The following is a 26,318-nucleotide window of genomic DNA, read 5'->3' as shown; positions in this document are numbered from 1 at the left end:
GTGATCAGAGCACAGACAGCGGCAGCCATGACAGTGACCTTCAATACATCAGATATACTCTTTCAATCTGAGCTTAGCTATGAGATACATAAGCCTATTGATTTTACAAGTGGTGGTGGTTTGATAGTTGTAGTAGTCAAAATAGTAGGAGAGGTGGCAGTAGAAGTAGTAGTAATAGTTGCAGTAGTGGTAGAGGTAGTACTATTTAGAACGTTGCTGTGACTTGGGTCATCTTCACTTGTGTGTCACCATCTAAAAGTGTGAATCTTTGGAAGTTGTAGAATATTATTAACTAAATTTTCATTAATAGAAAGTTAATTACAACCGTTACAATAGTTGTAGTATTAGTCCAAGCAAGTAGTAGTAGTAGTGCAAGTAGTACTAGTAGTACAAGAAGTTGTAGCAGCAGTAGTAGTAGAAGTTTGCAAAATGTATTCGCTAAATTATGCTTAATATTTTTTACTTTATATTTTTTGTCATTTTGGAACAAATAAATAAATAGTAGTAGTAGTAATAGTAGAAGTAGTAGCAGTAGTACAAGAAGTAGTAGTAGTAGGGCAAGAAGAAGTAGTAGTAGCACAAAAAGAAATAGTAATACAAGAAGTAGTAGTAGTAGTAGTAGTAGTAGTAGTAGTAGTAGTAGTAGTAGCGCAAGAAGTAGTAGTAGTAGCGCAAGAAGTAGTAGTAGAAGAGCAAGAAGAAGTAGTAGTAGCGCAAGAAGAAGTAGTAGTTGTGCAAGAAGAAGTAGTAGTAGTACAAGAAGAAGTAGTATAAAAAGTAGTAGTAGCTGGTCAGGAGTACCTAAAAAGCTATAGTACTTTACCAGATGATCAAAGTTGCATTCATACTAGAGAATGTGGGTGAAGTGTCTTGCCTAAGGACACAACAGCCGTATGCAGAGCCACTACCCTCTATCTGTGAAGAATATTCTGCAGTTCTTTTTCAGTCCATGTTTAGGTTGACGTTAAAAGCATAACAACTCCACATATAGACCAGTTGCACATGCACTGCCGGCAAAGTGGGTCAAATGTCTTGCCCAAGGACACAACAACAAAGGATGAGTGTTGCATCAGCCCGTGTATAAAGTGGCCTTTTCCATCTCCTCTGTCTGATGTGATTTTGAAGGTGCTACTGAGGCTCGGAGATAAGGCTGTATATCTGCAGCCCCTGACAGCAGCCTGACAGTTTACTGAGTGACGAAGTGACAACATCATTATGTAACTGATCCTGGCTGGAGAATGACTGTCTCTCTTGTTGTTGGCCCACATAGCATTTGAAATAACATCCCCCCAGCTGTCTAAGTGAGCATTTCTCATCAACACGTATGCATGGGTTTCAGACTCATGGAACTTGGTATCGTTTCCATGGTGATTTCTGTTTTAAAACAAAATTCTCCTCAAAAAAGTCCTCAGAATGGTGCCCATAAGAAGCTAAGACCAGCTGTCTGGCTGGTCTAAAAATTTACCATATTACCAGTGTACTGAGAGTAGTTTTCTGTGCATTATTTAAAGATACACTAAGTACTTTTCCATTTTCTCTATGCAGATGTTACCTCAGATATTCCACAGTAAGGTATGAAAGTTAATTGCAGGTGTATATTGATAAAAATATACCTTACCTTCTTGTCTGCATAAGTTTAATGCTGTAATATGGAACATTCCAGACAAAGCATTAACACTATATATTGTATACCGTAAAATCTGGACTATTGAACGCACCTGAATATAAGGTGTCCACGTCATCAAGAACGCTATTAAGGTCAGGCCGTCTGCTTCTATCGCCTCTGAAAGCTTCGGTCATCTTTTTGCATTGAGTCAGTTCGTCACATCATTGATGCCGCGCTCACGTGCAGCAGCTCTGTTTACTTCTTCCACAGCCGCATCAATTGCCATTAACTTAAAATCTGCATCATCTTCATTTCTTCGTGTGTTTTCCGTGAGGAGGGTGTGTGCATGAAGTGCAAAATAACTGTTCAAAACACAATCAAACTAGAATCTTCCTCTTCGCATCAGCCCCGTCTCTCCCCGCGCTCTACGGTGCATGTCTCCTGAAAGAGCCGCTGTCCTGTCTTGTCTTCATGTCAGTGTGTTGGAGGATTTCAGCAGATTTCAGTCTCTCTCGGCAGCAGGGCTAGTTCTATTAATCAGGTATGAGTGGATGTCCGACTACTGAAGTTTGAGACGTTTCTTCTCGTCATTTACGCATACGTTCATTTAGCATTGTAACTTATTTGATCACACTGCGATAAACTATTTGAGTGCGCTGACAATATCGCGATCTAGTGTAGCAACTTCACGTTAACCCTAGATCCATGTGTTCACCGCACAGACAGAGGCACAAGTAGCGGCTTATAGTCCGGAATTTACAGTATATATAAATGGACATATCTATCCCACTAGCTGCCACATTTCGAAAGGGAAATGTTCATGGGGGCACTTCCGATTCTATCAACTTTACACTGAAAAATTGTCGCCCCTCTCTATGTAACTGTTGCAGTGAGCTTCATCATTTTGCTCTTAAAATGTTCATATTAACCCAATCTACATGATCCTGGTGTTTTTATTTCACTATTTTGATCATAAATCAATTCCTGGATATTGAACTCTGCTGCAAATCCGCTCCTATAACTGCCAGTCTCAGTGAGCTTCATTTGACTTGTAGCCGAACACTGCGGGTGCTGTCACACTCCCTTCATCTATGATACCAGAAAAAGTTACATATAGTCAATTTTTTTAATGTTTTGCCGGTAAGAAATCAAATATTTTGTCAAAAAGGTTAGTCAATACTTGAGCACCGCATTAATCAAATCATGTTTTACTCTTACTTGAGCAATTATTCAGCCTCTTAGCAGCCACTTAAAATTCCTCTTGAGTCTGATATTTGTAGCCTAACTCCCAACTTGACAAGAAAAATATCTTCTCTTCCTTCATCTGCTTAGAGTCGATGAAGTGAGTGACTGGTGTATGGACTTATTACTGTCCGTCCAGCGTGACACCCCCCTCTGGATTAAATGGATCTCCAGCTAATATGGAGTGGTTGATCCAGATTGACGAGGTTAGCTAATCCATGTAACGTGGGTCAGGGCGCGTTAGCCTCACCGCTCTGGGAGTCACGGGGGGCAGAGGAGACGGGCGGGGCAAAGCTGTGGTATGGATCACTCTGCAGCATCGCTAATGAGTAATTAAACACTTGAATGGAGTCCAATTAAGACACACACACTGGTCCAGACGCGCACACACTCGCTTTTACAGATATACAGATAGAGAGTAAACAGGGCAGGAGGCGAGAGAGGACTTGAAATTGATATTTGCTGTATGTGTAATTCCACAAAATTGATATAAGAGGCTCAGAGGGTATGTAATCTATGTGGTAATATGTTATATCCATGTGGGTTTCAGAGTGAGGAAATGTTACAGTGGTCGCTATGGCAATCATCAAACCAGAACAAAATAATGTCAGACGTCAAAATGGTGCCCTTAAATGAGCTCTGAGGTTGGTCTCACGAGTGCTAGTGTGTTCAGGAAAGGCACTTTACTTCATGTGGCTGCCAATAGTGTCTGTGTGTTATTTATTTATTTATTTTTTAGTTTCTTTAGATAAATATTTGATTATGTCTCAACTCATCAAATTCTGCATTATTTGATGTTTTGTAACTTCAGATTTTTAACATTAGAACATTCCCAAATACTACTTTGTACTTCTACTTGAGTATTAATATTTTGGATTTAAACATCTCTACCCACCTCACTAGGGATGTAACAATAACCGAAATATCGTGACATTGTATCGTCAAAAATTCTCACAATAATATCGTGGTCTGTCACAGTATAACGAATTAAAAGTTGCTTTGCTTAAATACATTGTCTTATAGTTGCAACAGCTTATGAACATAGGGAACTACATATCCCATGATTCATTTCAGTGCAGACAACATGAAGGAATATGCTTTTTTGGTAACACTTTAGATGAGAGGCCACATATTAATAGCTAGTTAATAGTAAAATGCATAAGTGCTTAATTATATCTTTGTTAGTATTTATAAAGTACTTTCAATGCATTGTTGTCTAAAACCTTTTTTTTTTTTTTGCGAGTTCCAACCCATTAACTGTTTTCTTCCCATTAAAGTAGTGGAGATCACGATAGATATTTTTGTGCATACACTGAAACCTTAATAAGCATTAAAGTGTTTAACAGCTAATTAGCATACCAATTAGCACTTAGTTAGCTCTTAATATGTGTTCCCTAAACTAAAGATTTACCGTTTTGTTTTTTTGTTTTTTTTTTCCTTGAATTCTTGGGATTATGGTGGAAATAATTCACACTAAACTCATGTCAAGTATTTTAAAAGCAAGAAAGTGTCCTATCCACAATTATATCAGCCTCTCCAAAATATCGTAATAAATATCGTACCATGAGATGCATATCGTGATAATATCGTACAGAGAGATTTGGATATCGTTACATCCCTACACCTCACTAAATGCATCATGCTGGGGGTGTTTTACATGTACGTGTACGGTGGAATGTTGATCAGTTTACATGATGACGCGATGTCTGAGAACTACAAAATGGATTTAAACGTCACATTTTCAGGAGCCTGTGATTAATTTGGGCGTTCATTGTCCTGTTAGGTATGACTAGCTGAAATAAAAAACTTGTTTAAAAGCACAAATCATCTCAACTGCTGTAGTTCCAACAAAGTCAGCTCTTTATGGTCAAATTGTGTTAAAAAAAAAAGCTCAGATTTAAGTCTAATGAAGCTTCAGACAGAGCAGTGCCTAAAGTTAGCATCAAATCCACAGGGGAATGTTGATGGCATCAGCTACAAAGTATTAATAAACACATAAATGATCACATAAATTAGACGTAAACATATAATAATTGCCTACTTTCTGCAGTAACTAAATGTAAGAATAAACTTGATAGAAAACATGCTTTGGAGTTGGAGTAAATGTGCATGTTGGCGAGAGTAAACAACAAAATTAGATGTTTTGTCTTTGATTACGACAGCAGAGTGTAGAAAAATATAACTCCACATGAGACCACATTTGTTGCTTTTATCATGAACAGATTTTGATCAAGTTCAAAAATACACACGTTTTGGGAGGTTATAATCCTACAAAATATTTATCGGTTGACTTGACTCCTTCAAACCTTGTTATTTATCAAACTAGTCTCATTAAAACTGCATTACACATGTGTTATGAGTATGGCGGAATCAAAATAAATAGTTTCTCTTTCTAAACACAGACTGGTTGGATCTCTAGAGGAACTCGCTCTGATTTATGTCTTGGCCCTCTCTTTGTGTGTTAAAGGATTCTCATTGACCCTGGCTGGACCGCGTCAGCCACATCTCCACTTCGTTTTGGGCTGCTGAGCTTGTCAATACACTGTACCAGAGACCGCTGCTCTGTGCTACTTTAGAAACACTGGTACCAGGGCCATAGATGTATTATGGAACAGCACATACTGGTAATAGAGCTGCTGGAGAGAATAGGGTTCACCTCTATAAGAAAAGTTATACAGGTTAAATTATTCTGGCATATATACGCTAAAATGTGCAGTGCTTTTCCGGTGGCTTGTCTCAGTGGAGATGTTAAAGCTTTCCACAATATGTTTCACCGTATGGCATTAAACTTAGCTATCTAGTATTTTTTTATTACATATTTGAGCTTGTCTCTTTACAAATCATATCTTTAACTGTCTATGCTGCCAGTTTACACTTTGCACTAAGAAAATATTATGAGTCATTCTCCGCGATAACAAAACATGCAAATACTTTTAATCAAAGCAGTTTTTTTTTTTTTCTTTGAGTTCTGTTCTGTGATATATTGACTGTCCTCTCCTAACAATTACCATGCGGCCAAGTCATTAAGGAAACAAGTTATAAAATCTTGAAATCTCAGTCACTTTGTTTAGTTCCATATAAATAACATGTTAAAATAAAATAAAAGTGATGTGTTTTCAGTTTAGCCCTGTCAGGATAAATACTATATCAATTTATCTTTCAATACAAAACAGATGGAAAAATCATTTTTGGGGGTCAATATTTATAATGGGTACTTTTTATTTGCACTAGTGGGGAATATTTGGTTAATTTTCTGTTCAACAATGAGATTTGAGTTGTGGAACGTCGAATTACAAACTTCGATGACTCATTATAGGGGCTGGGTATCATTAAGAAGTTGCCGATACATAGGCCATGATACGATACATGTCTCGATACAGTGAGCTTTCGATTCGATACAATATATTTCAAATCGATTAGATACGGTTCAATAAAAAATAAAGGCTAAATCATGTCTGTGATTCTAAAAGTCTTTGTTAAAACCAAAGTGCAAAGTTCATATTAAACACATCCATTTGAATCATCAAAACAGTGAAAATGTTAAAGTGTTGCATAAACAAGTTTCTTTCCTCTAAAGAAACAACAAAACTATAGCACTTTAACAAAATAATTTAGTAAAATATACAAAAAAATACTGGTGATATATTGATATAGCAGTCCACTATATCGATACTGCATCATCACATTAAACGATACGATATATCAATATTTCAATATTTTTGCACACACCTACTCATTATAGACTCAAACTAACTACTTAAGTGTTGCATTCTGTCATTTATTAATTTCAGTCCATATTTTAACAACATTTTGTACATTTAGAATAGTTATTTTGATGATTTTGCTTCATTCTTGGTTTCAATATTATCGTTTATCATCCATGTATTCTTTATTGACAGGCCTATTTGAGTCACCTTCAGTTTTCATTTTGTTGCTCAGTTAAACTTTGAGACAACTTCGTGTCTATATAAATCTTTTTGAACTGCAGTACCACTTGTGTCCACTAGTTGATGCATGCTTTTCACCTTCATTTCTTTTATTCCATTGTCAAGCGCTTGCCTTTCGCAGACAGTCTTGCATTGTACATTCTGATGAGTCCGTCCTGGCTCTCATCTCTCCTGTCTCACTAAATCCTCCTACACTTCCATCCCTCACTCCCCCTGTCACCTCACCATCCCCCTTCTACCCCCTCGTCTCATTTTTACGACTATATTTTAGCCGTAACATCTCCCTACGTGACAATTATCCTACCAGCAGCTCTAATTTTTGCTACAAGGTTTGTTATGGTAATGTAGTGTGGAGGTGTTTTTGCAGATGCTTGCTTGCTTTTGGATGACACTGACACTTTTCACGCGGGGGGTCCCTGTCGCCACGTCTGGTTGAAATACATAATAACCTTTCAGATGTTGTGTATGTCACCATGGTGATCTGGGAACGACATTATTGGATGTGACAGTTGCCAAAACAACATGGTCTCGGGAACGCGGTGTAGATACGGAATTTCACGCTCGGAGCAGTGTGCAAAACCTGTACGTGTGTGTTGGTTTGGTGAAGGTGCAGCGGAGAATGCTAAGAGCTAATCTGCATAATTAAAACGGCAACATCTGTGTTAGGGGTCCCTGTATAGTTAGCATGAACGCCGTTAGCATGTGTACACAGCCGATAAGTCGCAGGAATTGGCCTGGTTTTAGTTTGTAGCCAAATGTTATTGTTGTTGGATGCAAAAATAAAATGGTGATTTGACATTTTAAAAAATAATTTGGCTAAATACAGACTGATTTAGCTAATTACCTGAGAATGAAATATTAATGTGACAAAATAACTGACTGCTCAAATCAACATAATTACAGCGAAGATGAAGACGGACTGACTGTTGATTCATAATTTTGCTGTAATTTTTTGTTTTTATTTGAATGCTTTTTTTAATTATTATGATTTTTTTCTTCTTCATTAATTTCATTTTAGGTTCATTTTTCTGGCCTGTTTGAAATTTGAAATAAAATTTTAACTGGTTAAAAGCTAACTCATATCAAACATTTGCAGTAGAAGAGGATGTGGTTAGATCAGCGGTAACAACAGAAGAGACTGTAACAGTTGTACGCCTATAGTAGTAGTAGTAGTAGTAATAGTAGCAGCAGTAGCAGCAGTTAGTAGTAGTATTGGCAGCAGTATCAATCAAAGCAGCAGCAATCGTAGTGGTAGTGGTAGTGATAGTAGGAGTGGTAGTAGCAGCAGCAGCAGTAGTAGTAGTGACAGTAGTCGCAGTAACGATAGTAGTAAGTAGTAGCAGCAGTGATAACAGTAGTAAATGTAGTAGTGGCAGCAGTAGTAACAGAAGTAAATAGTAATACTGGCAGTAGTAGTAGCAGTAGTAGCAGCAGTAGCAGAAGCAGTAGTAGTAAGTAGAAGTTGCAGAAGCAGTAGTAGTAGTAGTAGTAGTAGTAGTGTGTATATTCATATAATAACAATATAACTGGTTGCCATATTCCACAGTCCCTGATGAAGTTATTTGAAGTTATCTGATGAAGATATTTTCCCTCACAGTCTCTCGGCAGTAGCAGTAGCAGTAGCAGTAGCTGTAGTAGTAGTAGTAGTAGTAGTAGTAGTAGTAGTAGTAGTAGTAGTAGCAGTAGGGCAAGAAGAAGTAGTAGTAGCAGTAGCAGTAGTGTGTATATTCTTTACCATATGTTGCAATAACTGGTTGCTATATTCCACAGTTCCTTATGAGGTTATTTGATGTCACAGTCTCTCGGCAGTAGCAGTAGTAGCAGTAGTAGTCGCAGTTGCAGTAGCAGTAGCAGTAGCAGTAGCAGTAGCAGTACCAGTAGCAGTTGCAGTAGCAGTAGTAGTGTGTATATTATTTAGCATATATTGTAATAATTGGTTGCCATATTCCACAGTCCCTGAAGAGGTGATCTGATGTCATATTCTCCCTCTCCAGTCTCTCATGCTTTTATGCAGATGAAGATGATAAAGACATCGTCAGTGCCCTGTGCCCCTGAAGCCCAAAGCACAGAGCTGCTGCAGGATTCAGAGCCAGACTCACTCCCATCCACGAATAATGCCACCCGCCGAGAGAAGCTGCTAAACGCTCTCACAGCAAAGGAAAAAGTGTGCCAAGACGTCATTTTAAATATTGAGGCGGAGCTGAGTAGAGAATGAGCAATTTATCAGGTGTATCATTGTCCCACATAGAGCCTTCACATAGACTAGTACTTTTCTGAATCTGATAGTTTTGTTTCTGAAATCTGTGTTTGTGTTTTGTGATTTATATTCATTTATTTATTTCAGCTTTATCCAAAACCAGTGATTTGTCCCAGTTTTATACACGAAATCTCTAAGGCGCTACAGTAAAGAAGGGAATATATTGTTATTTGTTTAGCTAAAATACAGAAAAATGTGCTTGAAAATGACAATACAAAATGCACTCTGTTGTACCGACAGAAGTTTCTGAGATTATATACTGATACAAAAGTGAGTCGAGAATGGACAATGTCTTAGACTTACAATTTTATTTACTTTAACTTCTTAGGTTCTTTTTAAAGACAATGCAGTAAAGTGTATTTACCTTGTTGACATGTTTCGGCTGCTAGCTGATTTCATTGGCCTCCTTGATCCATTGAAATCAGGAAACGAGGCACGGACAGCATTAACCGTGATGATGGCGCGTTCCTCCTTTCACACACCTGGGACACCCTCCTCCAGAGAACACCGGGCGACGGGAGGCGTGGTCAGTCTGAGCGACCTGCCAGGTCCACCAGGCTGACCACGCCTACAGGAAGTAACAACAGCTGATATACGACACGTCACCACCAACACCGGTGACAGTTCTGAAGATGGCTTGCAGCTAGCAGCCGGAACATGTCAACAAGGTAAATACACTTTACTGCATTGTCTTTAAAAAGAACCTAAGAAGTTAAAGTATATAAGAAGACAAAATGAACATCATTGGCTTAATTTTATTTACTGTATACTATACCAACCATCCCAACCCGGATGTGTCCCAGTTTTGAATTCAGAAAATCTGGTCACCGCTTTGTGTTTAGAGCATGTTTTAGTGTTACTTTTCCTTTCTGTTTTTGCATATAATTGGAACATTTATTCACTTAAGTCTGCTGGCTGCCCGCGATGCCACCTTCAAGACCTCAGACTTAGTACCACCTAACATTTCATTCACCACTAAACTCATTTTAACACCAAGATACTAAAGATGATTTTAGTATATTTTTTTCTATTGCAATTTACAGCTGATATGTTTGGGGATTTTTGCTTTTCCCTTGGTGCTAAGCTGCTTTCCAACTTGGTCTTGGTTCGAACCTGATTTGATCCTGATTTAGTTCTGATGTAGACTTAATTTGCTCCTGTTCAAGTTCTGGTTTAGTTGTGGTGTTGTCCAGGTTTAGTTCTGAGTTTACTTCCAGTCTAGTACTAATTTTGATTTGCTGTGTTTGCACGTGTGGACACCCAATAGTTTCCACTACAATCATTTAATTTCATCTCTAAAATTTCCCATCACTACTGAACAAAAAGTAAAAACTATCACTTAATGACATCACAAGTTAGAACAGAGCATTTCGAGCTTTGGAGATGTAAACAGACTGATAATGCCAGATTACTGAAACGTGTGAATTCAAGAAAGCACAACTCCGGGTATGTTTTTGAGGATGTAACAACCATCTAAGATGTCTTAAAGCTTACAAGAGTCAAATTCGAGTAATGTACGACCTTTAAACTTCTACTGTCTTTTGAACAGCGCGGAGGGGGGGGGGTGAGAGATGGGACTAGACATTAAAAGCTGTTCCCGTGTTCCTCAGAGGGAAAGTTAGCGCGAATGAAGTGCACAAAATGAAGATTGAGAGAGCGAGCATGGAGACAAAGACCAAAAGACGAGGTAAGGACAGCTCTGATGAAGATGGAGAGATGGAAGAGGAGTGTAATGCGCTCTTAATTGGAAAGACATTTAGAGAGAAGCTGCAGAAATAGTCCGAATCCACTTTCCAATCTTGGCATACACACTCTTCCAAGTCTTAAAACCCAAAATGAGGCGAAATTGTGCACTTTCGGGGCTGCTGAATAGTGGAATTTCTACATTCCCAGACTTTAATTTGAGCCTGGAAACTGCAGTGGTGGTGGGGGTTAGTGGGTGCTAATGTCAGAGGAGTTTTTCCCTTAGTATGTGGTAGAGAGCAGACTTCATTACTGTCAATGAGGAGATAAGCTGAAATAGAAGGCTGTGTAACTGCGCTTGGGAGCTGGTGGAAAAAGTTGAGTGTATAAAAACTTTAGAGAGTATACTAAAGAACGATCACTTCAGTTCTGCTGGTACTTGGTCCGGATTTATATGGTGGATAATGTTTATAGATCTGTATTTGACCACATGGGGTGAATGGGTGAAGCTTCTCGGTGTCAAGTTTATCTACATCTAACTGATCTTAAATTATAAATGGAAGTTTGTGGTCTATTGGAGAAGCTGTTAGAAGGTTAAGTCCTCAAAATCATTGGTTTTTAACTCATGTTTCAGAGCACCAAAATGTGCCAAGAAGTCCCATGTAATTGTCTACTGTTTTAACTTTAAATACATTCATATCTTGCAAGATAAATATATATGTCCACATGCCGTATATGCAATTATTTTAAAAATATATGTACTGAAAATGGTCAGAGTAACAAGAATTGCTGCTATAGATAACTGGTAATTGGTTAAAAAAAAAAAAAAAAATAGAAAAAACTTAGAAAAACCACAAGAAGTCTATTTTTCCCAGAGACCTCGGAGGTCTGGAGCAGTTTTCAGGTCATTATTTGTGTGTTATCGCATGATCCCACGTGAAACCGCGTTGTTTTGGTCAAATATACACCACAGTTGTCATAGTTGTTGTAACAAGTTACTCACTGTAAATGTGTACCAAACCCTCACAGCAGTTAGTGTAAATATGCTGTAAAAGTAAAAGAGAACTGTTTTATTAAATCACCAGGCCTGTCACGATAACAAATTTTGAAGTAGTGATTTTGAAGTGAAGAAAATATTGATGATAATCGATAATACTGATTGCCATTATGCCATTGGCGCATAACCCTAAAGCAGGATTCACCCCTAAACAGTTCTATTTGTATTTGAATAAATGAAACACAAAGTATTCAATTCTCTAAAACTCAAATCTTCAGTAAAAGTACAAAAAATAACAAGTTAACAAGTTCCCCACTAAAAGTACCCACGATAAATATTGACACCCCAAAATGATTGCTCCATCTTTCATATATTGAACTATAAGTTGATATAGTAATTATCATGACAGGCCTTTAAATCACAAAAAAATGTTGATTAAATGATTTTCAACCATATTGCTAAACCAGGCTGTTGCTTGTCAGAAATTATGGTTCTCTGGTTAAGAATGATGCAAAAATGTAGTTCCTTTTACACAAATCACTACTTTAATGGTAAGTTAGCATCATTCTTTATATTACAATGCTGACTTTTATGTGTCTTTTCTTCATAACTGTTTGTGTTCTACCCAAATTGGGACATGGCATCTGGGATCATTTCCATTGATTGACATCCCAGAATGGCTGCTTTTGCCCCACCACAGCATGTTTTCAATGTAACTGAGAATGTCTGAGCCCTATCAAATGTAGACGACACGAACTGAGTGAGGAAGGAAGGGAGGAAGGATGTAGGAGGCGAGGAAACAAGGAGACAAGGAAGTGCCGAGGTGTGCTTTGAAGTGTGCATCCTTCCTGCTGTTGAGTAGGCGTGTAGCAGGTGTATGGTAGTGTATGCTAAACATTGGGGTTTTCCATCCGAACGCTTTGATGTGTCTGAAAGAGGAGGGTGATGAGTAAAATGTGCAGGATACAAAGGAGGGGAGATGCATTACTGTACATCACAAATTGAGCATGCGTCAGATTTTGGCAAAAGGAAATGCATTAGCTATTCGTAATGTCATATCAGTATAGAGAACATATGGCGGAACAGCATGTATGGAAATAGCAACTGGCAAATGTATAAATGGGATTGGGGTTTATGAGGTGAATTCAAACAGGAAGACTCATTTTTATTGTGTTGCATTCTCTGTCAGCTCTCTCTATCAAGATTTGACCTTGGAATATACATTTTGTAGTTTTGAGAAGTTGTATTTTTTGTTAGTAGATCAATATTTATGAACTTGTCTAAACATTTTCTGTCGTCAATCACATTCATTTTTAATCGACAAACTGAATTCAGGCTGCTGTGTCTAGCATAGCATAAGGACACAAGGCTGAGCAAACACTGGAGTTGCGGCCTCACGGTCCCACGTTTGAGCTCTGGCACACCTCCTTGGAGATCACTGTACCACTGAATGAGTGTGTTTACGTGCACATCAGTGTCCAGGTTATGATCGAGTTTTTTAAGTATGCCGGTTTCGTCATGGTGCATGTAAGGGCAGTATCCCAGTTAAACATAAAGTTGAGTGCGCATGTGTCCAGAAGAACACTTTTCAGTCTTTTCATGACCTGCACATATGATCTCTGAAAACATGAACCATCTCCAACACGATATACCCACAGAACAGACTCACTGTCAGCATCATCAACATCCCTCTGTCACAGAAAGAATTCCACTGAATCATGTTCTTTAGTCCAACAGAAGATAACTGCATCAATGCACAAGGGAAGAGCTGTTTTTTTCTGCGCTTAAAGTTTATGCAGATTAGCCATGTGGTTTTAAGACGTAAACAAATGTACGCAAACCTGCATTAAACACATTATAATCTCAAACGGGCTGATGTGGCTCTATAATGTTTATGTTGTAAAGTTGCGTTTATTTATGCAGATTAGTAACGATCGATTAAGAAAATGTAATCAAATGCACATACCTATTATAAAGATTCCTTACTTCATTTGCAGATCATTTTACTTAAAGGCCCTATATTACACAAAATTGACTCTTCTGAGATTTAAGCCATGCTAGAATGCTGTCACGTAACTTGTGTGTTTTTTATTATTAATCTCTCTACATCTCCAAATCTCAAATGCTTCGTTCCACCTTGTGATGTCATGAAGTGGTATTTTTTAAGTTACCTTTTATCATTTGTTTAGTAAAGACTGGCAATTCCGGGGCTCCAAATAATTCTAATGAAGGTGTATGGAGTTAAAACAATATGAGTCCTTTAAAAGTGCCATCTGCTTGCCTAAATGTTATTTTTGCTCAGAATGTTCCACAGTATGGCATTAAAACTATCAATACAAGTCAAAACTCTTAACAAGATTATGATATATAGTTGTTTTTGGGGTTTTTTTACATTTGGTAGTAGTTTTCTTGTCACCATAAAAAAAATTTAAACATCAAATGGACGCAGAATCACGTATCAAAAATGTCTTCACCCTTGAACAGACCCCAGATCCATCTTGGCTGTGATTACGGCGTCATCCCTCCTGCTCGCTTTATGTTTGAGGACGATATTGACTGTCAATACAGCGCACACACAAGGGCTATTCCTCACCCAAAATGAAAGATAATCAAAATCTTATTATCCTGGAAATAAGACGACAATTTCTCATCCAGCAAAGTTTACAGAAGAGTTTGAGAGCAAAGGAGGAGGTGGAGATATAAGATTTGTGTAAACGTGGTGCAAAATGTGGTGAAATTGAAGTTTTGTTTGTTTTAGATTGCTACTATTACTTTAGTAGTCAGTGAAGCAGTTCAGTGAAATATTTTTGATTATATTTTAATAGGAACTTGGTCATTGTAAGGTACATTTGTGAGTTTCAACTTTTTCATCCATGGATTTCAGGATGATGAAAAATTATGATTGTCGCCATAGTTATCAACTATTTAAAACAAAATATTCTCTCTTTTGAATGGGGTGAAGTCCTCAGAATGTTGCCTTAAGCTGGAAGTCAAGATCCATGAAAAAGCACAGCAAGTATACTTTTCACAATTCAAAAGATTTTGTTTTGAATTGCTAATTGCTATGGCAGCTGTGCAAATTTTTTGTCACTGTGAAACTCGTGGAGGGTAAAAGTAGTGATGGAAGTAGAGTCTAGTTTTAGTTTAGTTGTTCTTGTAGTAAAGATAGTAGTATTATGTTACGTTCAGACGGCAGGGCTTAATGCTCCGTTCGGATTATTTTGTGAGGTAGTTCTCATTTCTTGTATGTGATCTCCAGTGTGAACTTTAAACCCCCCAAAAGTGTCCCACATGCACATTGGAGGAAACAACGACGCCACACACAGCGAGTGTGCTCAGTGTTTACAGAATTCGCCTAAATGCTGGGCTTGTCTCCCAAAATATGGTCCAGTACTTTGTAAAATGGACAGGGTACACGTCCATAGCCGATAAGACCCCTTCAGTTTGGCCTGAATACAATATTAATGAACTCCCTGACCTCGCTTTCCCTCCACTGACTAGACTCCGAACCTGATGTTTAGGTGGGATGAATGGGACCTGGCCGTTCAGACTGAAGTCACATGTCAAAAGTTTTGATATGTATCAGTTTTAGGAGCACATATCCAAGTGGCCTGGGTCGCATTTTAAAAAATCGGATCTCTGTTGTTTGATTAAAAGATCAGATACAGGTCGAATAGGGGTGAAAAAATCGTATCTGTGTCACTTCAGGCTGCAATCTGAATGTAGCTTTAGTTTACTACTATGTTTCCTCATCACAAACATTCCTGGAGTTCTGTTTTGTTTCTTTCACACACGTTAAACACACAAACCATGCATATTTAGGTTGCGTTATTCTAACAGAAAACACCTATTCCATCTTGTGATGTCATGTGGTAAAACAGGATGTAAACTCCATACACGTTCACTAGAATAATTTGGATCTCTTAAGCCCAGGAACTTCCAATCTCTATTGAACTAAAGGTAAAATGTAGCTGTTTACTTGAAAACTACTGCTTCATGACATCACGAGGTGGAACAGAGTATATTAAGCTTTGGAGATGTAGATAGACTCATAATAAAGGGTTACTCAGACTTGTGTGAATGAAACAAGCACAACATTATAACATGGCTTAAAGGTCAGAAGAGTCAAATTTGTGTAATATAGAACATTTAATACATAACTGACAAAAACAATTACTTTCAGATCAAGTTGTTTTTATCATTTTGCAGTACATTTGTGCTTATACACAGATAGCTGAGTAGACCCACATTTATTTCTCCTAGTATAACACCATTAGACCAGCAGCCCACACATGTTCACCCATATGACTGAGTCCATCCATCACTCCCTCTGTACACTGTAGTTCATATCCACAACATTAGTGGTATTTTTAGTGCTGCGTGGCCTGTGTTTCCAAATCTCATTCGGATCGAGCGGCGGAGTTTTAGATTTCGCTGCAGCCCATGTGTTAGCATCAATAATCATATTAGCATGTATGCGCCTCGCCCCCAATTCACTTAAATCATTCTTTTAGCGGCTTAAGAGGCTAAGCGCTATCGATAGCACGGGAGCGGGAGAGCTGTGCATTTCCTCATAAATATAATTGAATCAAGCACTTTGCGTGAAAAACTGCAACACTGAATATGAATCAAAAATGGCTGGTGTCTTGGCGTTATGGGGCAGTTTTATCGTTTTTTTTTTTATAATTATTTAAAGGGCTCATATTACGCTGTTTTCTGTTGTATAATGTTGTTTCCTCATCACAAACAGACCTGGAGTTGTGTTTTGTTTCATTCACACATGTTTAACACACAATAGGCTGACTTCTTCTTTTAAACAGAAAACATAGTTCCACCTTGTGATGTCATGCGGTAATACAGTAACTGCTCCACTGTGTTTTTAAACTCCATACACCTTCACTAGAATCATTTGCATAATTTCAGCCCTTGAATTGCCGCCTTCTACTGAACTAAAGGTAAACGTTATTTATTATCTTGAAAATTACCACTTCATGACATCACAAGCTGGAACAGAGCATTCTGACTACTCCAACATGTGTGCGTGAAACAAAACACAACTCCAGGCATGTTTTGTTGAGGAACCTTTAAACTTTAACAGCGTAGTTTCATTGTGTAACTTTTTTCTGCCATCTACTTGATTCCATGTAGATATTATTGTTGTTTCCTGGAATATTCTACAATATACCATTTTATTTAACTGTTTCCATGGAGACAAGCAGGGCAAGCCATATAGGCCAAGGTCAGATCTGTGGATAAATAGGCTCACTCATGTTAATAGTGTATGTTTTTGCAGTAGTTTTGAGAAATAAAAACACTTGCAATTGAATAAATACAAGATACTGTATATTTGCTTAATGCCAGGCTGTGGAACATCCCAGGCAAAGTAATAACATCACCATGGAGACAAGCTGATAGAAGACCCTCCATCAGAAATGTTACACAGTGCACCTTTAATTTAAGCTGTCATTTTAAAATATAAGGACAAATATTAATTGATTACAGGATAGCAGCCTGATGGTGGTGATGGTTCAGATCCTGTTGACAACATTGCATGTGTCCATTGTGCCCAAGAGCTAGACACTTTACTCTTCATGCACTGGTACATGAGTGAGACTTGAATGTTTTTTTTCTCCTTCTTCAGTGTGAAGCTACTTGAGTTTTATAGAGGTAGAAAAAAGTTAATAATTATATGTCTATAAATGTAATGTAATAAATCAAATCCAGCAGTATTTAGTTACCCTCAGTTTAGCCTGAATATGTGCATAACCTCTCCCATTTAATCTTTCCCACTGTCGTCTTAAAAGTTTCACTGTGTAACTTTTTTTGGTGGAAGACACAACACCTGCTTGTGGTCTTGTAGATGCTATTGCTTTGACTGAAATGTCCACAGTATGGAATTAAATGTATCTATCTATCATTTATTTAATTTTTGTGTTTTCATTACCAGTTCTTACTCTGAGCTAGGCTGCCTCTTCACAGATCTGACCTATAACTTGTTAGGGAAATAGATATGCTTAATGACTATACTGTGGAACATTTTTGGCAAAGAAACAACATACGCAGTGCACCTTTGAAATGACAGGAATCCAAATGCTTTTCTGATATTCCACGCGTGCCTCATTATAATATGACACTTTCTTTCTACATATAAAGGCAGTGACTGCGAGCTATGGCATCAAATGAATACAAAATCCTCTTATATCAATCATATAGGCTGTCTTATTTCTTTCTGTATATATGGGCTCCTTTCCATATTTGTCATTTTGTTTACAGTGTTCTGACAGTTCAGTACACACCCCCTCACATCACCTCCTTGCTTATAACACATATCTCTGTTACTCATAAAGGCTTTTATCTTCCAAGCAAATTCAAAAATAAAATATATGATATACTTTACATACCTGGAGATGTGTTTTTTTAATTATTAGTGTCTATATCTTTGAAGATCATATGCTCTGTTCCACCATGTGATGACACAAAGTGGTATTTTTCAAGTTAGCATCTACATTTTACTTGTTGTTTAGTAGATATCGACAATTCCATCCATTCCGTAAATCCAGATGATTCTAGTGAAGGTGTATGGAGTTTAAAAACACAGTGGAGCACTTCCTGTATTACAATATAACATCGCAAGGCGTAACGGTGTTTGAGAGAAGAACACAGCCTGCGTGAATGAAACAAAACACAACTTCAGGTATATTTCTGATGAGGAAACATTATAACCTGGATCAGAAAAAAGTGTAATATGAGCTCTTTAAAGGTGCACGATGTTGAGAGGTCTGCCAATTGCTTGCTTAAATTGACAGTTTGGAATTTTGGACATAGGGCCTCATTTCTTAGTTAGCCAGAGTGTTGGAGACGTGTGGAGACACTCAAAAATTAATCCAGTCCTTGTATTTGCAGAGGTCACTGGTGCTAGGCTAGTGCATGTCAATGGCCATAGTTAGCCTGCCACTAAAAACAGTCTTAACCACTCCACAAAACACCCGAAGCAAAACTATTATTACGCCAGACTGTCGATGTAAATGTCTGTGTTGATAGAATAATTTTAGAAGTAAAACCAACCTTTTATGAGGATTTATGTCTGAGCAGCAGCAGCAAGTTGTACTTCCTGATAGAAAACTTGGCAGCGGTGGACCGATATATGAGAAAATAGTCCCTCAACATGTGACGATTCGTGTGTTACAAGGTTAGTTTTATTTCAAACATTATTCTATCAACACAGACATTTACATTGACAGTCTGGCGTAATAATAGATTTGCTTCGGGTGTTTTGTGGAGTGGGTAAGACTGCTTTTAGTGGCAGGATAACTATGGCCACTGACATGCACTAGCCTAGCACCAGTGACCTCTGCAAATACAAGGACTGGATGGAATTTTTTTTAAAGTGTCTCCATGCATCTCCAACACTCTGGCTCACTAGGAAATGAGGTCTTAAGTCAAAAATTCCAAACTGTCCCTTTAAATGTTATTTTTGCTTGGAATATTTCACTGTATGGCATTAAACTTTATCTATCTTTATTTTTATCTATCATTTCTGTTACAAATGTTTTCCTGGCATTACCTGATTGCCCCCATGATACATACAATTAATAAAACATTTGACTAAATATTAAATTTAATTAATATACTGAGTGCAAGAATTTCAAAGAGGGAAATCAAACTTAATACATTTAAACAGTTCAAAAGTACTTTTACGAAACTTACTTTAAATTCTATTCTATTCTGTCGCACGATTTACACACAAGTTAGAGCGATAAAAATCTTTGAGTGCATTTCTGTGTCTTTTTGGCCAGTGTTTAATTTCAGATGTGAGAGCAAAGGATTCTGGGACATTTAGCTGGGCAGTGTAATGTATTAGGTGGTGTCAGAGCAGCAGGGGAGAGGAGCAGGGGACATTTATATGAACTAATGCTTCTTGACACTTTGGCCCCTTTCGTAGATGGAGGATTCGCACGTAGCTAGAATCACTTTATCCAATCACTAAGCAGCACATGCAAGCCCCATATTAACGTTTAATGAGAAATTGGCCCTACATTTGAAAGCAGTTTTCAGTCAAACCACCATCGAAGGGAGTGGCACTTGAGCTCAGTCTTGTTACACAGAAAGTGAAGGAAAAATTAAGCACATCGAGTATTGTGTTTTGAATTTTGTCTCCAAACCTTCACAAAAGATATGTATGTTACTGTAATTATTTGTTAATTGTTTATTAGAGGTGCAACTTTTCTGGTGGAAGGTCTGTCAAATGCTTTTCTTCATGGAGATTCTTCATCTGGAATGTTTCGCAGTATGGCATTAAACCTTTCTCTCTTCATGGAGACCAAACCAGACCAAGTTATAAGTCAGATCTATGGAGGGAATCAGAATGCATGCTTTTCAAGGTATTTTTGAGCTATAAAACCACCCGTAACTGAAGAAATATAAGGCAGAGCAATCATATCCATATTGATATACCCATAGAAAAAAGCAGGTGACAGACCCAAAACCAAAAAGTTACACAATGCACCTTTAATTTCCAACTATTATACAAAAAAGTTAAACAAAATTGCATAAAATTGATACAAATTGCATAAGATTTTGTTCACGCTTTTTTGTATTTTCAGTACAAAAATCTTGTTCCATTGAAAGATAATTTTACTTGCCATGTGAAATTTAGTCAAATAAATATAAAATGTTCTTAATTTGAATCTTTTTAATCTGGAAAGACTGAACATTTGCAGTATATTATTCGTTTTAATAGTTTACAAATGTGTTAAATGATCTGTTTCAGTGGGGGATATTTACTGGTCTATTTAGAAGGGAGTGTGCTATTATTTTGCTATTGGTGGTTTGATTTAGAAAACCCAGAGACCTATTATTATTATCATTTTTTTAAATTCTAAATTCAGAAATATATTAAACCTTGCAAGGGTAAATATATATGTAATTAGAATGATTATTAAATGTTGTTAAATGACAACTATTTCACATTTGGGAAACGATCTGTCTTCAGTGGAGGATATTTAGTCGGTTTGGTGGAGAGGATGCCATTATTTTGTCATTGGTGGTCAGCCTTACAATGTTTTCTTAATTTTTTTGTTCCTTTCACTCTCCCGTATCTAGAGAAATTACAACCAAGATACTTCAATCAAGTACTTAATCAGAATAGTTATCAGATTTGTGTGTGTGTGTGTTTCTTTTTTCTTTTTATAAAAATTCTATAATCACAAATTGAGTTTCCACTGTGCTATTGAACAGAACTGAGAATAATAATTTATCTGTGTTTCTATCAAAGCCTGATACAATGAAGGAGATGATTCTACTGTATTGTATTAATATTGTCTGCAAAACTTGATATATGTAATTAAAAGACAATGTTTTTAATAATTTGCATTTCCATAACTTTGCCAGTACAACAATTTTACAATGTTTTTTCCTTCACGCTCTAGTAATCAGAGAATTTATGACTTAAGATGCTTCAACCAAGTAGTTACCAGAATAGTAATCAGATCTCTTTTTCATTTATCCATTTTTACAATTCAAAAATTCAGAAATCTGGGATTTTCCGCTGTGCTATTGAACAAAACTGAGAATGAAAGATTATCAGTGTGTGTCTCAAACTGCTATACAAACTTCTACACAAATGACCTCAAAAAAGCGTCTATTTTTTGGAAAAGCATCTTAAACATAGCTGAATCCTTGCACAGCCCAATGTTTTTATTCCTCACTTTGTTGTCCAAAACAACCCGGCCCATTCACCCTTTGAAATCCCCCAGAAGCCCTTTCTTCTTTCCTCCATTGTTTTCAGAATAATTCTCATTCTGTGCCTTCTCCCAGCGGTTGTTAATGGGGCCTGATTGGAGCCAGTGCAGCCCGTATAGAGGAGCTCCCTGGTGGATCAATGCCTCTAAATGATGTGTTCAAGGGTCCCTTTTAAAAGTGCGTTCAAACCAGCTCTGATAGCTCGACCAAGCATGAAGCTGCTCATTTCACATCTAGCTTACTTCCTTATTTGCCCACTGGGACCCCTATAGCATTCATCTTTGAGACTCGGAGTTTAAATTGTCCCTGTTAAACCCCAAACATCTTTATCCTGTAATCAATTACCACCAAGGTGAAAGAAGACGATAAATTTGTGTAAAATCTATGCTTCGGAGACCGTCTTTCTTGTTTACGCCTTATTTGATCCAAGATGTTTTCCGCCATTTTGAATTTTGGAGATACAAGATTTAATAATGTGCGCGCGGCAAGCTACATTTGATGCTAAATTGATCGTGCAATGTTAATGACAGTAGAGGGAGAAACAAAGGCATTACAGTGTACACCATGTCGAACAGCTTCGAAAATGAAACAAAAAGATGATCAAGTTGTACCCCCAGGACGCATTATTTATGGAAAAGAGGTACATAATATATCACTAACATCAAATATTTAGGTTTCATTGTTGTGTTTGGATGTAATGGTGAAATTATACATGATGTTGCTAATGTATTCAAATGAGATTCTTGTGGTTACATTGTTGGGAATTGTTGTCAGATATAATGTTGTTAATTTGTGTGATGTTTAAATCAGTTCTGTGAAGTGAGTGTTACATTTATTTGCAGATTTCTGGTACGTTTCAGTGTAAAAAAAAAAAAATAAACAATCGAGTTGTTATATATAAAATACTAAGCCAATATATGGTAATAAATAGGGGAACCTTGCTGGCTCACAAAACCAACATTCAAATCCTGCTTGCGACTATTGCTTCAGGCATCATCTATCTTTATTTGTACAGGATTCCTCCATGGAAACAAAACACACATGTAATATATGTTTTATTTTTATGAAGATATATTGGTGGATAGAATGTGATGCGTCCTACTCCCAGATGGGGGCAAGAGCCAGTTTTTCCTATTGATTACATTGTACCTTGCCATGAAATATCAGCAAGGTAAATTCCCAAATATGCAACCAGATCATTTTTATTACTGACTAGACCCAAGACCCTTCTGTATTACAACAAAAATCTGCAGTTGAACAGTATTCATTTTATCTGCCCCCTTCTGTATTACAAATGTTGACCTATAGAATGAAACCCAGCGATAGTGGTCTTTTATTCTTTTACACTACGTGCATCTGTCTGGTGGACTGTTCAGGATTTACTGTGGTGACACAATGCACACAAGAACTGATGCAAGACAGTCTGAAAACTCAAGAATAAATGGATTTAAAAAACACATTTTCAGGAGAATGTGATGAGTAGAAGTGTTCACAGTCCTGTTTTGGTGTTTGATTTTCCACAGAAAAGTGAGAGTGACTAACTGAAACTGAACTGTTGGCGAATGCTCTAGCTTGTGTCTGTAATGATATATGAGGGGGACCTGTTCAACAGCACAAGTCATCTCACCTGCTGTAGTTCCATCTAAGTCAGTTCTTCGTGGTCAGGTTGTGTTAAAATAAGGCTTAGATTAAAGTCTAACTTGAGTAACAGAGGTTCAAACACAGCAGTGCCTACAGTTAGCATCACACCTCACAATACACAACCAATAGGAACACACTTAAGTAAGTAATGTTTTATTTATATAGCGCTTTTCACAGACATATGTCACAAAGACGCTTTACAGATTCATTCAGTCCATACCCAGTGGTGATAAGATACTATTGTAGCCACAGCTGCCCTGGGGAAGACTGACAGAAGAGCGACTGCCATGCCAATCAGTGCCATCGGTCCCTCTGACCACCACCATCACTCACGCACACACCACTTTCATACTAGGCATTTCTGACATTTTGTTGAATAAGAAAAGTTAGTCATGTATTCAGCATTTAACCCACAACCTCTGAATCTGAGAAGAGTCACAGACATGTATTTATCACTTTCCAAATGTTTTCATATCGACATAGCTACGCATGCTTTATATCTGTTGCAAACATATCCATGAAAAATGTGGGCTGTTGCTTTAACAATTTAAACACACAATATTTAATCTTTTAAATGGGGAAAAAGTCAAAATGTTCCATGTAACAGGAAGCTGCAACCTAGAAATATAATTGCTTTATTGCATTAGATGGCCTCGGTTCTTATTTTAGAAAGGCCAGAAAAGAAAAACACTGAAAATGCGCATCCTGCTTTTAATTTGAATTATAGGTCAATATGCTATGACAAGATTATTCAACTTATTACAGTGAGTGCAGTGGAAATATTCACCACAGACAGACAAGGGCCGTCTCTGTATTTAGAAATGAGCCATTTCTAAGATGATTTTTGACATCCGATGATTTGTTTATACGAAAAATATGAACCCAAATAATCTCCAGTGTGAGTCAGCTGCAGATAGGAGCCGCTCTGGAGCAGCAACATAAACAGAAGTAGTTCATCATATGGGACACGCTGCCATATGCTATGCCAACTCGCTTTAAAGTTCATATTATGCATTTCCGTATGTACTCCTATAGATCCCCTGCATCTTAGATTTGTCCCTGAAGGGCCACTGTAGCGAGGGGCACGACATGCTCTTTATTATACATGCACTTCTGCTATTTCTGTAACCTCTGACCTATTTCTATTCATCCAGTCAGTGATCTGCGTACGGTTAAGTGGAGTCTAACCACAAGGCACGACCCAGATATCCTCAGGACCACACAGAAGCCTTCAGCACAGGGAAGCCATTGATTCTTGTGTGTATGAAATCAGTAAAGAAAGCGCTGGCGGGTGTTGTGTTAGTCTATTGTAGTGGCTCAGGTGGCTCAGAGCAGTTTGTTTGGCTGGAGAATGGTCTGAAGAGGCCCGGAGCTACACTGTGGTTGAGCGGTGAACACTGGAGTCTGGTCTGGGGCCCCATGTGCACCAGGCTTTCACATAGATCAGTGTTCATAATCAAAGCTCCCAAACTGGCTGTCTAAGTGTGGTTTGACTTATGCGCTGCAATCATATAGAAATGTAATCCATCATACATATTCAGTGTCCCTCTCGAATCACTAAACTCTTCTTGTTGTTCGCTTTCTCTGATTGCATGCATATTTACACAGCAAAAAGCAATATCTAGGTAAGTTAAAATGGCTTAAATTGAGAACATTTTGCTTTATCTGAGTAGATTCAATTTGAAAAGTAAAATGATCTACCAAAGGAATAAATGTGTTTTCCTTAATTCAATCACCATTCGATTTTGTTTCTTTTTTTAAGTGCAAAGAGTCGTTGTTTTTCTTATTTTAAAGGTGCACTGTGTAACTTTTCTGGTGCAGGGTCAGTCATCTGCTTCTCTCCATGGAGATATTGCCTGGAATGTTCCACAGTATGGCATTACACTTTTTATCAGCAGGTGACACCACAGGTCCAAGGCACCACAGAGCCAAGTTACATGTCAGAGGCAAGCCCAATCACAGTATTTCTGACTGCAAGCTTTTAGGTCAATAAAAAACCCATGTTACTGAGTAAATACCGGGACATTCCATACAAAACAATAACATCTCCATGGAGACCTTCCACTAGAAAAGTTACACAGTGCAGTATGATGTATTTTCATATTTTAAGAACAAAAAGTCTTATTCCACTGGTTGATCATTTTACTTGTCAAGTGAAATTTACTCAAATCATGATAAAATGTTTTTAAGTCAAGTCAATCTGCCATCTGCTTGTCTCCATGGTGATGTTCTTGCTTTGTCTGGTGTGTTAAACAGTACAGCATTAAACAAATATATTGTATTTATTCAATTACAGGTGATTTATTTCTCAAAACTATCGCAAAAACATTATTATTGTTATTATAGTGAGCAGGTCCACTTCTCCACAGATCTGACCTGTAATCTGTCCTGGTGATGTGGCCTGCTTGTCTCCATGGGGATAGTTAAATTAAATACCATACTGTAGATCATTTCATGGAATGGAAGTGGTGAACCGTCTACCAGAAAAGTTACACAGTGCACCTTTAACGTTTTTTCAGTGTAGACCTAAATCTGACTGAGTCCCTCTTGTGTCCGCAGGTTCTGGCATGGCGAGTACAGAGTCTCGGTCAACATAAACGACTATCTGGACATCTACTGTCCCTTCTACGATGGTCCGCCCTCTCATGGCCGTATGGAGCGTTACATCCTGTTCATGGTGAATCACGAGGGCTACACCACCTGCCAGCACCGCATGAGGGGCTTCAAACGCTGGGAGTGTAACAGGCCCAGTGGTCCTGATGGGCCCCTGCGCTTCTCCGAGAAGTTTCAGCTCTTCACCCCCTTCTCCCTGGGCTTTGAGTTCAGGCCTGGGCACGAGTACTACTACATCTGTACGTGTAATTCTGTGTACTCACTACTCACTACTTTGTGTACTGTTGTGTATTCCGTGTTTGTGTACTGCAGAGGAGTGCGTGTGTTTACATGAGAGTCATTCTTCCTTCTGTAAACGTTATGTAAATATGTAATCAGGCCGGATGATTGGGAGAGTCCTGTTCTGCAGCCCACAAAAAAGATTGTCAGAAGTAAACTCTCGCACTCTTTCTCGCTCCTCTCTCTTTCCACTCCTCTCTCACTCTCTCCTCCTTTCTCTCCTCTCTCTCTTTTCTCTCTCTCTCTCTCTGCTGTCTCTCTTCCCTCTTTCTTCTCTCCTCTCTCTGCTGTCTCCTCTTTCTCCTCCTCTCT

At 37.9% G+C, this 26,318-nt stretch overlaps 1 protein-coding gene across 1 annotated transcript in view; it reads left to right on the top strand.

Moving 5' to 3' along the window:
* The window catches only part of efna2a (ephrin-A2a), a 211,541-nt gene that overhangs the window by 167,765 nt on the left and 17,458 nt on the right, over nt 1-26,318 (top strand). The window contains exon 2 of the mRNA XM_020921855.2: nt 25,674-25,966. Within this exon, the coding sequence (XP_020777514.2) occupies nt 25,674-25,966 (293 nt within the window). The remainder of the gene's footprint in view (nt 1-25,673; nt 25,967-26,318) is intronic.

The sequence above is a fragment of the Boleophthalmus pectinirostris genome, unplaced genomic scaffold (genome assembly GCF_026225935.1).
Source record: "Boleophthalmus pectinirostris isolate CB_2022bp ecotype Guang Dong unplaced genomic scaffold, ASM2622593v1 HiC_scaffold_10, whole genome shotgun sequence".
NCBI lineage: Eukaryota > Metazoa > Chordata > Actinopteri > Gobiiformes > Gobiidae > Boleophthalmus > Boleophthalmus pectinirostris.
The sequence above is the reverse complement of the archived record's forward strand: the minus strand, read 5'-3'. Positions and strand labels throughout refer to the sequence as shown.